This window comes from Thamnophis elegans, chromosome 14 (genome assembly GCF_009769535.1).
Source record: "Thamnophis elegans isolate rThaEle1 chromosome 14, rThaEle1.pri, whole genome shotgun sequence".
Classification (NCBI taxonomy): domain Eukaryota; kingdom Metazoa; phylum Chordata; class Lepidosauria; order Squamata; family Colubridae; genus Thamnophis; species Thamnophis elegans.
Genome location: NC_045554.1, coordinates 8,967,912 through 8,985,113, shown reverse-complemented (window position 1 = coordinate 8,985,113; position 17,202 = coordinate 8,967,912). Strand labels below are relative to the sequence as shown.

Below are 17,202 nucleotides of genomic sequence, written 5' to 3'. Positions count from 1 at the left end.
TAAGAAGAACTGTTAGGTTGGCAGAAGCTGGGTTGAATAATGGGAGCTCACTCCCATTACACAGCACTAGGGCAGTGAAATTCTTTTTTTTTTTTTTACTACCGGTTCTGTGGGCGTGGCTTGGTGGAAGGGTACTGCAAAATGCACATTCCCTCCCCACTCTGGGGACAGCCAGAGGTGGTATTTGCAGGTTCTCCGAACTATTCACAGTTTCTGCTACCGGTTCTCCAGAACCTGTCAGAACCTGCTGAATTTCACCCCGGCACTAGGGATTCGAACCGCTGAACGGTCAACTTCTGATCTACAAGCTCAGCGTCTCAGCCACTGAGCCACCACGTGCAAATTCATCCAATAGACATACCCAGTTCCTGCAACCGTTCTTCGTATGTTTTAGCCTCCAGTCGCCTAAATCATCTTTGTTGCTCTTCTCTGCACTCTTTCCAGAGTCTCAATGTCTTTTTTATATCGTGGCGACCAAAACGGGATGCAGTACTGCAATGCCCTCTTAATTTTGCTTCAGAGGGTTTCCCGGGGCAGGATAACAAACAGGCTAGGTGGAATTCCTTTCTCCTAGCAGATGGAATTTTATTTCTTCGGACAGGAATTACTAGCCCTGATTGATCATGGTCTAATGCAGATGGATGATGCCAGGTTACTCGACTATGAAGGGCATCGTCTTGGTGTTATGAAATAAAAAGAGAGTTATTGGAGGGTGGTAGAAATCAAGGGACCTTCATCTTACCACTCTCTTGATAAAGATGGCTAGGACCAGTTTTATGTTACTGGTTTTCACATGCAGTGATTTAATAATATATTAATTAGGACCAGCAGCCAGCACAGTAGAGAAAGCTTTTTAATGGAAAGAGTTTCTAATAGAAAAACAACACAATGTGCACACACACATACTTCTGTCTGAAAGACCCAGCCAGAGGGAACAGTTTGAAGGACACAGCTAATCACAATTGCTTGTTCTCTCTCTCTCTCTCTCTCTCTCTCTCTCTCTCTCTCTCTCTCTCTCTCTCACACACACACACACACACATGCATAGAGGTTGGATCAGATCTCTCTCTCTGTCTCTCTCTCTGTCTCTCTCTCTGTCTCTCTCTCTGTCTCTCTCTCTGTCTCTCTGTCTCTCTCTGTCTCTCCTCTCTCTCTCTCTCTGTCTCTCTCTCTGTCTCTCTCTCTGTCTCTCTCTCTCTGTCTCTCTGTCTGTCTCTGTCTGTCTCTGTCTGTCTCTCTGTCTCTTTCTCTCTGTCCCTCTCTGTCTCTCTTTGTCTCTCTCTCTATGTCTCTCTCTGCCTCTCTCTGTCTCCCTCTCTGTCTCTCTCTCTGTCTCTGTCTCTCTGTCTCCCTCTCTGTCTCTCTGTCTCTCTCTGTCTCTCTTCCTCTCTCTCCCTCTCTCTCCCTCTCCCCCCTCTTTTCTCCCCCTCTCCCTCTCTCCCCCCCTCTCTCCTCCCTCTCCCCCTTTCTCCCTCTCTCTCCCCCCTCTCTCTCCCTCTCCCTCTCTCTCCCCCTCTCTCTCCTCCTCTCTCTCCCTCTCTCCCCCCTCTCTCTCCCCCCTCCCTTGTAAACTTTGCCGAATATTATAACAGAATTTTTTCTTAAAAAAACATAGCCACCTAAGCTAAACAATTAATTTTTCATGTTTTCAATCTTCAAACCTTCAATTAATTTATGAACATACACATTGATTGAATTTGGGGGCCATTAAATCAAGTCCAAATAGAAAATGATCCATGGTCCGCATCTTTAATTCAGCCTGAAATGCAGACAACTGTAGAAGCTTGATCAAAATAAACTCATTTTATTTTGGCTCACAACAGATTTATCAAACTGATGTGCTGGAAGGAAGAAGTGACTAAATATCCTTAAGAGGGGGCCACCCCCTTCATTCAAAAGAAGTCTACGCAAGTTCTGAATTCCCAAGTTACAAATAGGAAGAAAATAAATAAAGGCTCCAAACAACCGAATGGCAAAAATTACGTCAGAATTCATAACATTCCACTATGATGTATTTGTTCAATTTGGACTCAATAATACTGTATATGTCTTGGCAGATAGTGAAGAGGAACTAAAAAGTTTCTTGAGGCGGGTGAAGAAGGAGACTGCAAAAGTTGGCTTGAAACTCAACATTAAGAAAACTAAGATCGTGGTATCTCTCAATTCCTGGCAAATAGATGGGGAAGAAATGGAGGTAGGGACAGATTTTATTTCCCTGGGATCCAAGATCACCGCAGATGGGGACTACAGCCAAGAAATTAAAAGAAGCTTGCTCCTGGGGAAGAAGGCTATGGCAAATCTAGACAGCATCCTAAAAGCAGAGACATCACCCTGCCAACACAAGGGTGTCTAGTCAAGGCTGTGGTTTTCTCAGTTGCAATGTTTGGCTGTGAAAGTTGGACCATTAGAAAGGCTGAGCGCCAACGAATGGAGGCCTTTGAACTCTGATGCTGGAGAAGATGTCTGCAAGTCCCTTGGACTGCAAGGCCATCCAACTGATCAGTCTTAGAGGAGATCAACCCTGACTGCTCTTTAGAAGGCCAGGTCCTGAAGAGGAAACTCAAAGACTTTGGCCACCTAAGGAGAAGGAAGGACTCCCTGGAGAAGAGCCTCATGATGGGAAGGATGGAGGGCAAAAGAAGAAGGGGACGGCAGAGAAGGAGGTGGCTGGATGGAGTCACCGAAGCAGCCGGCATGAGCTTAAATGGACTCCAGAGGATGGTAGAGGACAGGGAGGCCTGGAGGAACGTGGTCCATGGGGTCCCGATGGGTCGGACACAACTTTGCAACTAATAACAACAAAATACTGTCTATGTGAGCCCAGTTACTGCAGTTTGTAAACCTATAGTTTATGGATTAAACTGTTGTGTAATTCTGGGCGGCCCAATCAACTCATTGTATTAACTCACTGAATACATTGATTGTACCAATTGCTAACCCAAAGTGATATTCATTTATTGAAATCAGCTTCTTATCCCCTGAAACTGAACACACCCCTGAAACTGCGGGAAACTGTTCACAGCCATAGAGACGACCCTGAGAAAAACATTCAAAAGGTTTTAAGTTCCCACAAGAGAAGAAGGGATGGAAAATAATAAAAGGATGGGAAAAGGGAGCTTGGCTTTAACTCACTTGTGGCTACATATGGATTCTGGGCAGATCCCTCTTTTAACACCACCTCTGATTCTGCCCGGCTTTTTCCTACATGCAGGCTAGAATTAAAATGAATTAGAATGATCTCAAAGTTTCTTGAGTCTTTTGTTCCATCCAGGATGATTTTCTTCAGCTTTTCAAAGCGATCTGTGCTGTTAAAATGCAGTGTTCGTATTCTGTGCTAAGGCATGATAGGATGTTTATTATTACAGTTACTTCAATCAAGGTAAAGATTCCACTCGCACATGCATACTGGTCGTTCCCGACTCTAGGGGGCGGTGCTCATCTCCGTTTCAAAGCCGAAGAGCCAGCGCTGTCCAAAGATGTCTCTTTTTTTATTATCATTATTGAAATTTTTAAAGAGTTTTACAAATATATACCTTCTCTCCCCCCCGACCCCACATCCCCTCCCCCAACCCCACATCCCCTCCCCCCCTCCCACAGCAAATACAGGGTATAAACATTTAACAACCACATTCTAAAATAAACTAACTAACTTTAGCATCATCCCTCGCTTATACTTTAATTCCCCTTTTGTAAAGCTAACTTTAAACAAGGTGTATCATTCCTTGCTTCTTCAATCATAAGCTATCTGGAGTTTCTTAGTCCCATATTTATTCTGAATGTAATCAATCCATCTTCTCCATTCCAGCTTGTATTTCTCATCTGACTGATCCTTGAGATATGCTGATATTTTATCCATCTCTGCTAAGTTTGTTACTTTTAACGTCCATTCTTGAATAGTGGGCAAATCTTCCTTCTTCCAGTACTGCGCCACCAAGAGTCTTGCTGCCGTTGTTAAGTTCAAAATCAAATTAGTCTCTATAACTGTACAGTCAGTAATTAAAGACGCCTCCGTGGTCATGTGGCTGGCATGACTACACGCTGAAGGTGCACGGAATGCTGTTCCCTTCCCACCAAAGGTGGTTCCTATTTTTCTACTTGCATTTTTACGTGTTTTCCAACTGCTAGGTTGGCAGAAGCTGGGACAAGTCACGGGAGTTCACTCCATTACGCGGCGCCAGGGATTCGAACTGCTGAACTGCCGACCTTTCAGATTGACCAGCCCAGCGTCTTAGTCACTGAGCCACCGCGTCCCTTTATTTGCTTCAATAAACCAAAGTTAAACAACCCTGGCTTGGTATTATGGGAGCTCCCAAGGTGGATTGCACTGAGAAAGTATTGATTTCTTGGACTCTTGCCTCCTTCAAGTGATACATGGCTTAAATTCCCGGTAATGATTTGGACACCAAAAGCAACCTCTAAAAGGATTTAGAGTTGACCATGGAGAAGGCTATTAAGTTGGAAAACAGATGACCCAATCCAGAAATTGAAGGAAGTGTGAGAAGTAAACTCAGAATAACTCCACCTTGATTTTGATGGGATAGAGAGAAACAGGCTTTCGAGATTTGGCTATTATACTGTCCGGAAATCGCACAATATTCCTGGATTCTTTGCGGTGTCTATTTCTGTGTTGACCTCCCTCAAAGGACTGACACATGCCTTCAACACATAACTTTCCTTCTTTGCTTGAAGCTTATCTCCCGCCCCCTCGTTTGCAACAACCTTCATTTGTCATAGTTGCCACCGTTAGCCGTATACCCTGGATTGCTGCAAACCATCTTTTCCCATCTCACACCCAACCCCCATGGAGTTTTAACCATCATGAAGGTTATCTGAGTTATTCTGGAGGAACAAAAATACCCGTATATTTTGAAGAGGCAACTGAACTGTCTTTCCTTTTCTTGGAAGACTTTTCGCTTCTCATCCGAGAAGCTTCTTCAATTCTGACTTTGAATGGTGGAGGATGGAAGGATTTATGTTCCTTGCATCCATCTGGTTGTTAGAATTCTTTCTGAGAGTCGTTGAGAACACTTGGAGGTTCATCTATGCCAGTGTTCACCCAATGGTGCTCCGTGAGAAAAATTTCGGTGGCCCGCCGAAAAATTATTTGCATTTTTTATATTGCACTAAATCAGGGGCCCTCAAACTGAGCTGGATACTTGCAATGAACGCTTGTGTTGCTGCAAAGAGTCTCCCCCTTCGGGGTCTTTTTGTGTGGGTCAGAGGGGGGCAGAAATTCTGACTTGGGGTCTGCTTCAGCCTCCTGGTGAGGGGCTTTGGGCGAAGGCTGGAGGGAAGCACCGCTGGTGGCGAAGAGCCAGAGGGCCTCGTTCCAGTGGGACTGCATCATGGGCTGGAACCGGCTGACCATCTCAGCCCGCTGAGCCTCCAGGCGCCGGTCCCTGGCCTTGAACTCCTGCAGGTCTTCCCTCTTCTTGCAAATCCTATGCTCGTAGTCCTCAGTGAGGTGCTTCTGCTGAGCCTCCTTCTTGGTCAGATCCAATTTGAACGGAGCTATTTTGCCAACTCTTTCTCCTAGTGGCTGCTTAGCTCCAGCAAGTGCTTCCTGTTGGGGCCCTAAGGAGCCCGGGTGGTGAGTGGCTGGCAGGAGAGGGTCAGGTAGAGGCCCGCGAGGTGCCCCTCGATGCAAGTGACATCGAGCTGGCCACGCCCACTCAGTCATATGAACCACCTAGCCACGCCCACCTATCCAGTCATTAGGCAGATCATATCAGTGGTCCACGGGATTTAAAATTAGGAATTTAGTGGTCCCTGAAATCTGGAAGGTTGGTGTCCCCTGATCTATGCCCTCAGGGTCACTTGAATAGCGCAAATCGGAACCTTTCTGGAACTGCTGAAAGGATGGTGTTGTAAGCAGCAGATAGGTGGCGCCGTATCCCTTCCCCTCTGCTGAAACGACGCCACCTATCTGCGGTTAATACCATAATCTTTTCGGCACCTTGCAAAAAGCATTCCATGCCCATTTGCACCACTAGGGGGACCCTGTAGTCACAGATAAACCTCCAAGGGTCCTCAATGGCTGTCAGAAAGAGTGCTAACCCCCCAGGTGGTTGCAAGGAATATAAATCCCATGACCCGACAAAAGCGCGACCGTCATAAGCGCGCCAACACCGCGGCGCTAAAACCGCGATGTCAAAAGCGCGCCGACAACAGCACGCCGACAACAGCACGCCGACAACAGCGCGATTCACTTTAAGGTAAGATTTACATTTAGGTTTAGGGTTAGGTTTAGGGTTAGGGTTAGGGTTAGGTTTAGGGTTAGGTTTAGGGTTAGGTTTAGGGTTAGGCTTAGGCTTAGGGTTAGGTTTGGGGTTAGGTTTGGGGTTAGGTTTGGGGTTAGGTTTGGGGTTAGGTTTAGGGTTAGGTTTAGGGATGGGTTTAGGGTTAGGTTTAGGGTTTGGTTTAGGGTTAGGTTTAGGGTTAGGTTTAGGGTTAGGTTTAGGGTTAGGTTTAGGGTTAGGCTTAGGCTTAGGGTTAGGGTTAGGCTTAGGCTTAGGGTTAGGGTTAGGTTTACGGTTAGGTTTAGGGTTAGGTTTAGGGTTACTTTACAGCGCGCTTCTGTCGGCGCGCTTTTGTCAGCGCGCTTTAGGGCTAATTAGTCGCTCATTCATCGCGCGGTTTTGTCACCGCGCTTTAGACATCGCGGTTTAGTCAGGCGCGCTTTTGTTGTGCGCGCATTTGTGGTGGAACCATAAATCCTTCCATCCTCCACCCTTCGGTCAGAACTGAAGAAGCTTCTCAGATGGGAAACGAAACGTCTTCAAGGAAAAAAAAAGTCCCATTGCCTCTTGGGGGAAAAAAAAAACACCTTCGGGACAACCACGACCCTGGAGGACTCTCCATGGACAAGCCCCACCCCCATACCTACAATTCCAACCCACTTAAGGCTCCCCACAGGTGCGAGCTCGGAGAATGCCATGCCTCAATTGTTCCAAGGGTGCATTTTGTGCTTAAGCCAGACTCCAGCTTCAAGTCAGCATTCTTTAATGCCAAAATGATTTCTTCCTTTTTTGCGGAGGCAGCTGGTGTTTGCCTGAACTTGACTTTTCAGAGAAATGTTCCATGATTGATTGGTTGCTGAACTCCAGTACCCACATACCAGATTTCCTGATATAATTATAGGCTATTGGAAGTTCGGCTTCTGGGAGTGATTTGCGCAAAACTTCTGATTGGATCAAAGTCCTGTTATCGGCTTTTCCCTCTATCATTATGATGAACTCATTCCATAACTATTTATCCATTGTTCGGTGAGTCCCTTCCCACCCAGGACAGCTGTACATCAGATTATTTTTGTTCATTAAAATACAAACCCGAAATCTTTCTACTGGGAATAATCAAAGGGAAATATACAAAGAAAATTAAGTACATATTAACACATCTGCTAACGACAGCTAGAATAGCGTTTGCCCAACGCTGGAAACAAAATAATACCCCCCTCGGACGAATTAGTGATTAAAAAAACTTTGGATTGTGCAGAGATGGACAAATTAACACTGAAATTAAAAGATAAAGAAGAGTCGGAATATTATGAAATTTGGAACAATTGGTACAAATGGCTGCAAAACAAGAATAAAATTAATTAAGCCAAAAAACTATATATAAATATAGAGAGAGAACTGTGTATAAAGGTGTGTAAATATGGAAGCGAAATATTATATACATGTACAGGTATGATGACATAACTATGTTGATGTAATGACTGTAAGGTGTTGAAGGGAAAAAATAATAAAAAAAATCTGCTAACAAAAATATTTTTGTTCATTAATTATAAGGTCTTTAGATGTGTGTGTCTGTGTGTCTCTGTGTGTCTGTGTGTGTGTGTGTGTTGCATTTTTGCTGGTAAGTAAATGAAGGGAGACTAGTATAGATCTATTTCAAGCTATTTCGCTCTCATCAGCTAGCCATACCCTTGCTGGGATTCGAACCTGGGCTGTTTTTACATCTTAAGGCAGTTGCATTAACCTCTAAGCCACAAGCTCTCTTCCCTTATCAGCTGAGCCAGGGGAATGATTAAGTAAATAACTTAGAGGTTAATATAACTGCCTAAGATGTAAAAACAGCCCAAGTTCAAATCCCAGCAAGGGTATGGCCAGCTGATGAGAGCTAAATAGCTTGAAATAGATCTATACTAGTCTCCCTTCATTTATTTATCAGCAAAAATGTAACACAAAAATGGTTTTTCTGCCTGGAAGATTCCTAGGGTGGAGCTGAAAGGCAAAAGGGAAGCAGTATGCTCCCTCCCATATTTGGGTATATCAGGTGCTTTGACAAAACACACACACACACACACACACACACTGTCTCTCACACACAAAAATCTGCTGAAAACATCCAACCTGAGTCTCATTCCAACTCTGAAATAGTTCCTCCTGCCTTCAAAATAGGCCATTCCAAAAATGTCTTCCAGAAAAGACAGCACCTCAAAAGACCCAATTCAGAGTGTCACAAAAGTGCAGCAAGATTCGAAAATGTGCTACTTTCAGGTCAGATTAACTTCCAAGATATGACGAAAGCTCCCCACAACATCCAGAAGTGTCTGGTACCTTTGGAGCTCAACTCTCTGAAGTCCCTTAACAGTATAGTAGAAGCCACAGATGGAAAAGAGCCAGCCTTAGAATGAAGGAGAAATTTCCTGACAGTGAGAACAATGAATCAGTGGAACAGAAGTTGCCTCCAGAAGTTGTGGGTGCTCCAACACTTTTAAAGAAGATGTTGGATAAAACATTTGCCTGAAGTGTTATAGGGTCTCCTGCTTGAGCAGAGGGTTGGACTCCAAGGTCCCATCCAACTCTTATTCCGTTCCATTCTGTTTCATTCTATTCCATTCCATTTCTTTACATTACATCCCATCCCATCCCATTCCATTCCATATATTTTCTTCTGTTCTGTTCCATTCTGTTCCTATTCTATTCTATTCTATTCCATTCCATTCCACTCCATTCCATATATTTTCTTCTTTTCTTTTCTGTTCTATTCTGTTCCATTCTCTTCCTATTCTATTCTGTTCTTTTTCTATTCTACTCTATCTTATCCTATTCTATTCCATCCCATCCCATCCCATTCCATTCCATATATTTTCTTCTGTTCTGTTCCATTCTGTTCCATTCTGTTCCTATTCTATTCTATTCTATTCCATTCCATTCCACTCCATTCCATATATTTTCTTCTTTTCTGTTCTGTTCTGTTCTATTCTGTTCCATTCTCTTCCTATTCTCTTCTGTTCCTTTTCTATTCTATCTTATCCTATTCTATTCCATCCCATCCCAACCCATCCCATTCCATTCCATATATTTTCTTCTGTTCTGTTCCATTCTGTTCCTATTCTATTCTATTCTATTCCATTCAGTTCCTATTCTATTCTATTCCATCATATCCCATCCCATCCGATTACATTCCATATATTCTCTTCTATTCTGTTCCATTCTGTTCCTATTCTACTCTATTCTATTCCATTCCATTCAGTTCCTATTCTATTCTATTCCATCATATCCCATCCCATCCCATTACATTCCATATATTCTCTTCTGTTCCATTCAGCTCCTACTCTATTCTATTTCTACTTCTGCTTACACCATTCCTCTCCACTCCATTCCAAGACCAAGAGACAAAGAAGGGGAAGGGAGGAGGAGACCTACACAATCCGGTGCATCAGCCTTTTCCTCTCTTTCCTCTTTGCCCTAAGAAACAAAGGATACCCTGGGCTCTTGCCGAGTCTCATCAGCCCCATGCCCTGGGTCACCTCAAAGATCAGCTTTGATTCAATAGGGAGCTTTAAGCCTGATGAACGTCCCGATTCAGCTACCAATAAAGCTTCATTACGAAGAGCATCTTGAATTGTAAAAGGCCGGCCAAACTGCAAAGGAAGCCAGATTCCGCTTTCTCATTCTATGGGGTCATCCTGCTGATCAGCACAGAACAATGGATTGAAATGATAGGAGTGAGGTCTGCCACTGAATTTTGGACCAAAAAAGTTTGCTAACGGTAGACTGAAGATTCAATAATATGGGTATTATACTCCGAGTCAAGGCTGGGTAGCCATCAATCAGTTCTGGTTTGAATTCCTATACAAAGGAAACAATTTGAGGTCCACCAACTCAAACAAGGTGATTCTAGGTCAGTGGTCACCAACTGATGGTCCGTGAGAAAACTTCGGTGGTCTGCAGAAAAATTATACCAGACGAAGGGAACAGCTAAAGAACAGGGGTTGACTTGGGAGTAAGGCCACAGGTGGACGATGAATGGCCCCTCCCATAGGGAATAAAAGAGGAGCGAAAGGGGAGTGGAGTTTGCAGGAGACAATTAGTTCGCTTAATTGGTTCGTGACTCTCTGAGGCTCCTTGCCAAGTTTTGCAGATATCAGCCTGGCAGCTCTCCAAGCCAGATCAGGTCTGTGACTGTAAATCCTCCCTTGAAAGACTTTGCTGGATGTGAATGAGCAGAATTCACAGTACATTAATAAAAGAGGTTTTTGTCGGGACAAGGAGTTTGCTTCAGGCTCTTGGGAAGCCTCGCTCAGAATAGTGGTGTAAAATCTTAGGGATGTATCCCCTAGTAACTAACATAACACTTATTTTAATAGGGAGCTATGGGACTAAGATTCCATAATCCTATCTACCCTGGATGGATTCACGAGGAAAAGCTACGGGGTAAGGTTTGTCTGTTGGGTGACATCACCAAATTGTGTGTAAAAACATCACCACGGCATAATAATCCCTAATCATTAAGGTAAAGGTTCCCCTCGCATATATGTGCTAGTCGTTCCCAACTCTAGGGGGCGGTGCTCATCTCTGTTTCAAAGCTGAAGAGCCAGCGCTGTCCGAAGACGTCTCCGTGGTCATGTGGCCAGCATGACTCAACGCTGAAGGTGCACGGAATGCTGTTCTCTTCCCACCAAAGGTGGTTCCTATTTTTCTACTTGCATTTTTTACCTGCTTTCGAACTGCTAGGTTGGCAGAAGCTGGGACAAGTCACGGGAGCTCACTCCGTTACGCGGCACTAGGGATTCGAACCGCCGAACTTTCTGATCGACTTAGACACTGAGCCACATGCAATAAATTCCCTTTTGAAAAATACTAGCAGAAACCGAAAGCATAGATCGTGCGCGTGTTTGTAAAACAAATGTTAACCTTCCGAAGAAACGGTGATTAAAGAATCGTTCAATGTTATGACACAAAGTCTGGGGAAAAACTGCAAGGAAAGAAAAACTTCCTCCCCATAAAACCTTTTTCTTACCTCAATCAGCTTCCTTTCATAAGAATTTGCACGTTCCTCATTGTTTTCCACTTGCTTTTGTTCGGGAAGAGAGATTTCACTATCTGCGTTCCAAAGATTTGGCAAGACTGGAAGCAAAATAAAACACAGGCTGCCATCAGTAAAGAGAGATCGGTTTCATCCGATAAATCCATTCGCCGCAGATCGTTTTTACCTTTAGAAGCACCCACCGAAATCTGTCATTCTGAGTCACGTTTCCTAGCATGATCTGCCACAGGGTGGAGGAATCCATGGTCATGCTAATGACCAGTTCCCATCAACCTCACCCAGAATCAGGCAAGAATCACAGTGGACCACAAAGCGAACGATATTGTTGTGGCCCACCGGTTGTTGCATAAAAGTGGCTTTCTGACCCAGAAAGCCCCTTTAGATCAGTCGCTTTTGCATTGTGGCTTAACACCAGCTTCTGATTCTAGTTTAGTGGTGGCCTGCCGACAGAGCTGGCAGCAGAGTCAGATAGTGAGGAGGTTGGAAGAGGAACATGGACCAGTCCTGGGGGCTGAGGAAAGCTCAGACGAGGGGTCTGCGTCGGAGGCAGAGAGGGAGCTAGACAGCAGTGAGGCAGAGGAACAGCTGGAGCCTGTTCCCAGTGTGCGCATGCGCAGAGCTGCCAGAAGACAAGAACGACTAAGAAAGCAGGATCGACTTGGGAGTAAAGCCGCACCTTGAAGGTGATTGGCCCCTCCCACAGGAAACAAAAGAGGAGATAACAGGGAGGGGGATTTTGCAGGAAATTATTTGTTCATTCAGTCGTTTCAAGAGAAGAAATTTTTGTTTGTGACTATAAGAGACTCTGTGCCAAGTTTTGCCTTGCCCTGCGTTTGGAAACTAGTTATCTGGCAGCTCTCCAAGCGAGATAAGGTTCGTGTTGATAAATATTCCTCGGAAAGACTGTTTGCTAAAGCCTTCCTGACTGTGGACGAAAGGAATTCACAGTCGTGTAAATAAAAGGGGTTTTCCTGGGACCCAGACTCTGCTTCTTTCTTTTTAAGGAAGCCTGGGTCAGAACACATATGCAGATCCTGGAAAAGATAACAATGGTATGTGGGAATGGCCTTGGGAGACAGGAGGGAGAGTTACAGTCTAGACAACTTATCCCTCAAAGCTATTTAGGAACACGGTTGATGGGGGAATCTGGATTCCCCATTGATTTTTCTTATCAGAAAGTTGGAAAAGTGGATCGCATGACCCTGGGAGGCTGAAGCCGTCATAAATACCAGTCTGTTTCCAAACGTCCAAATGTTGATCACTTGATCCTGGGGATGCTGCAGTAGTTGCAAATTTGAAAAAGAGACCTGCGTTTCTTTGGTCGGTGCCGTTAACTTTGAATGTCATGAAATGCACTGCTGTAAGTCAGTGACGTGCAGTGAGGTTTATGGCTGGTGAGGCACTGACACAGTGGTGAGTTTCAAATTTTTTTAGACTTGTGGACTTCAGCTCCCAGAATTCCACTGAGCCAGGCATGCTCAGTTCCGATTTAAAGCGACAGCATTTGCTTTTCTCCTTTGCGAAAAAGTTTCCTTCATTCTTTTTCTTCTCCCTCCCACTCCTTCCTCCCTCTTTTTAGGCTTTTAACCCTTGCTTAACTCTGCTCGAGTGATCATAAAACACCTAAAGTCAGACTAGATGAGGCACGTCATTCTCCTGCCTCCTCCTGTAGAGGGCGCTTTTTCAGAGGCTTTTTTAAACAGTTAAGCAGAGTCATCCACGGTGACTGGCAGCAACTAGCTCAGCCTGACCTCAGCTCTTACCTTTTTCCTTTTACATTTTTTTTTCTTTTCATGATGACAGTGGTGAGGCTCTGCCTCCTCTGCCTCCCCTGACTGCACGTCCCTGCTGTAAGTCGAGGACTATCTGTTATTGAAATAGTGTGACTTTGGAAATCGGAGCTGACCTTCCAGAAGTCATAGAAGAATCCAAGAAGTGTTGGGCTGCTGGGAGTTCGCAGGGGTTCGGGAGAACCTCTAGCTAAGATTCTGTGCAGTTTGGAGAACCCCCAAATGCCACTCCTGGCTGGCCACGCCCACCCCTCCCCAGAGTCCCCACATGACCCGTTTTGGATGCCGGTAAGTGCAGGGCACGGAGAAGAGGGCCTCCGGAGCCTGTAGAGGCCGTTTTCGCCCTCCCGGAGACTCAAGGAAAACCTCAGGAGCCCGGGGAACGCAAAAACGCCCCTCCCCAATCGTGGTGCAGGAGGCTGACTAGGCCGCGCCCACCCAGCTACCCAGCAGAGAACCCCTTGCTAAAAATTTTGACCCCCCTCCCCCGAGTGTCTTCCTCTGAGTTGAACCAAGCCAAGGGAAACAGCAGGGGTGCTAAAAAAAATCTGTTTGCTTAACCGAGACCAACAATAACAACAACTACTACAACAAAAATCCCACCCACTCCCCTTTCCTATAGCTTAAAGCGACGAACTCAGCGGTGGCTGTGTTTACAGTATATTATGTGCTTAACCAGATTGCTGAATTAACCCATTTTCGGGGCTTACACAGTGCATCAAATCATCCTTCAACCAAATGGCCTAGATTCACACAAAACGGTAATACACACTCACACACACACACACACACACCAGAAAGAGAGAGAGAGCTGAGAGCTGAAGTTAAAACTAATCACATTCAGTGGGGGGGGGCATTTTTTGGGGGGGGATCATGATTGTGTATTATGTAAAAGCAAGCACTCTGCAGGTGCAAATGCCATTAGACAGGAAAGTTTTTTTTTTAAAATTCTGTTTGTGGGGGGAAAATCCCAAAACGAAGGATGGAAAATATACCGGTTAATGGAAGATAAAATGGCAATGTTGATCCCTGAATGGCCCTGCTCGCCACTGGCAACTTTTAAACTGGCAGCTCAATATTTCAGATAAAACAGCAGCTAAGCAGCGGAGCAATGAAATTGCTTACACGTCTCTCAAAAAAATGGAACGAATTGAAGCCCCAGATAGAGAATTTCTCATCTCTCTCTCTCTCTCTCTCTCTCTCTCTCTCACACACACACACACACACACACACACACACGCACACGCAAACCAGAGATAAGAAATGTCTAGAATGTTTTGTGCACATGTGTAGGCCTTAAAACCTGCTTCAATCACCTCAACTCTGAAGGTGTCAAAAATCCCCAAATCCATCATCACCTGGGAGGAAAACCAGCCAAGAGGAATGCGACTTCATGGAGAATGTCAATAATAAACTGAATGAAGATAATCCAATAATAAAAATTAAATCATCACAATCCCTCCCTCTTCCTTTCTTCCTCCCCCCCATACTTACTTCTTTGAATATCTACAGCTAGATTTCCTTCCTTCCTTTTTTTCTTTCTTCATCCCTCCCTCCATCTCCCTCCCTTCCTCCTTACTTACTTACTTCTTTGAATATTTATAGCTAGATTTCCTTCCTTCTTTTTTCCCTTCTTCATCCCTCCTTCCATCTCCCTTCTTCCTCTCTCCTTCCTTCCACCATTTCCCTTCCTCCCTCTCTCCCTCCCTCCTTAGTTATTTACTTTTTTGAGTATCTATAGCTTAGATTTCCTTTCTCCCTCCCTCCCTCCTCCATCTTCTTCCCGCCCTCCCTCCTTACTTACTTCTTTGAATATCTATAGCTAGGATTTCCTTCCTTCATCCCTCCTTCCATCTGCCTTCCTCCTTCCCTTCCTCCTCCCTCCCTCCCTACTTAGTTACTTATTTCTTTGAATATCTATAGCTAGATCTCCTTCCTTCCTTCATCCTTCCCACTATCTCCCTTCCTCTTTCCCTCCCTCCTCCTCTCTTATTTCCCTCCTCTATCACCCTCCCTCCCTCCTTACTTCTTTGAATATCTACAGCTAGATTTCCTCCCTCCCTCCCTCCCTTCCTCCCTTTCCAAACAAAACACCCATTTAGGTATATCTATAGCTGTTTTGGACCCATTCTTGTAAACAAAGACAAAGTTTGAGGGCCAAAACATTCTCTGTCAGCAGGCCAAGTACAGGTATTAAACCCGAACCAGGACAATATATATGGATCATTCACTCTCAGGCTACCTGTGTCAGTCCTACAGGGTTAAACAGATAAGAATCAAATGCAGGCGAGCCAATTCCACTTTACTATAAGGCTACTTTGGCAGGACCTTGCAAGTTTGAAAGTACGATTCTCCCCCTGCCTCCTATGCAGCCCAAGAAACTAGGGAGGGTCCCTCCTGATCCTCTTTCCCTCCACCCATTTATGCAGCTGCGGGCTATGCTGTCTCTTATCTCCCCGTTCCCTTGGCAGCATCTTTTCGCTCTGTCTCCCAAGGTCTTTTTCACCTGCCATGACAATCTGGAAGCTTCGCTTGCCTCATTGTACGTTGAAACCCAATTTAAAACTGTACTAACAAACAGAGCGAAGGCAGTGCCAAACTTAAGCAAATGTACTTAGTTTTGCAGCTGCTCGCCTGGTTCCGAGCCAAATCGCTCAGCTTAGCTGCGTGACGTTTTCAGTAGGAAGCACTGACAGTTAACATGCAATATGTAGCCATAGCAATAACAACAGGATTTAAGACTTATATACCGCTTCACAGTGCTTTTACAGCCCCTCTCTAAGTGGGTTTACAAAGTCAGCCTATTTCCCCCAACAATCTGGGTCCTCATTTTACCAGCCACGGAAGGATGGAAGGCTGAGTCAACCTTGAGTCAGCCAATGAGAATCGAACTGCTGGCAGTCAGCAGAGTTAGCCTGCACTACTGCATTCTAACCACTGCACATCATGGATGGATGGATGGATGGATGGATGGATGGATGGATGGATGGATGGATGGAAGGAGAAAAGGAAGGGCAACAGCAATAGCATATACCGCTTCACAGGGCTTCACAGCCCTCTCTAAGCAGTTTACAGAGTCAGCCTCTTGCCCCCAACAATCTGGCTCCTCATTTTACTGGCCTCGGAAGGATGGGTCAACATTGAGCAAGTGAGAATCGAACTGCTGGCAATCAGCAGAGATAGCCTGCACTACTAACCACTGTGCACCATGGAAGGAAGGAAAGAAGGAAGGAAAGGAGGAAGGAAGGAAGGAAGGAAGGAAGGAAGGAAGGAAGGAAGGAAGGAGAAAAGGAAGAGCAACACTACTATACCGCTTCATAGGGCTTTCCAACCCTCTCTAAGCGGTTTACAGAGTCAGCCTCTTGCCCCCAACAATCTGGGTCCTCATTTTACCAACCTCAGATGGAAGGCTGTCAACCTTGAGATAGTGAGAATCGAACTGATAACAGTCAGCAGAGTTAGCCTGCAATGCTGCATTCTAACCACTGCACAGGCAGGCAGGCAGGCAGGCAGGCAGGCAGGCAGGCAGGGAGGGAGGGAGGGAGGGAGGGAGGGAGGAAGGAAGGAAGGAAGGGCAACACTTATATACCACTTCACAGGGCTTTCCAGCTCTCTCTAAGCGGTTTACAGAGTCAGCCTCTTGCCGCCAATAATCTAGTTCCTCATTTTACCCACCTCGGAAGGATGGAAGGCTGAGTCAACCTTGAGCCTGGTGAGATTTGCACTGCCAAATTGCAGGCAGCTGGCAGGCAGCCGGCAGTACTGCACTCTAACCACTGCGCCACCATGGCTCTTATTCTCTCATTTGACTCAGAATTCACTAGGTGAGAAGACTTTCTTCTGTGACCTTTTATGCAGAGACAAACACGGTTTATGTAAGCCCAGATCAACAACCTCCTCAACGTTAGCCACCTCTTCAAAGTTTAGAAGTTCTGAATCCCACATAAACCTGAGGGGAGGTGGGAGAAAAGTTCAGCTGGAGAGGTGGGGGGGGGTCTCCTGAGGAAGTGAGGAAAGAACAGAAAAAAAGGACTGTTCCACAGCTTGTTTTCTAAACAGTTTGCCCCCACTGTGACAACCATGTTATGATGGGCCACCCACCTCAATGGCAGCTATTTTGAGAGAAGGCCCACAG

General features: G+C 45.3%; 1 protein-coding gene across 1 annotated transcript in view; it reads right to left on the bottom strand.

The window, feature by feature from the left end:
• Positions 1–9,649: 9,649 nt before the first annotated feature.
• The window catches only part of SNX29 (sorting nexin 29), a 66,497-nt gene continuing 58,944 nt past the window's right edge, over positions 9,650–17,202 (bottom strand). Inside the window, exons 15-16 of the mRNA XM_032231018.1 lie at positions 11,251–11,357; positions 9,650–9,871 (exon numbers count right to left, since the gene is read on the bottom strand). Of these exons, the coding sequence (XP_032086909.1) occupies positions 9,650–9,871; positions 11,251–11,357 (329 nt within the window). The remainder of the gene's footprint in view (positions 9,872–11,250; positions 11,358–17,202) is intronic.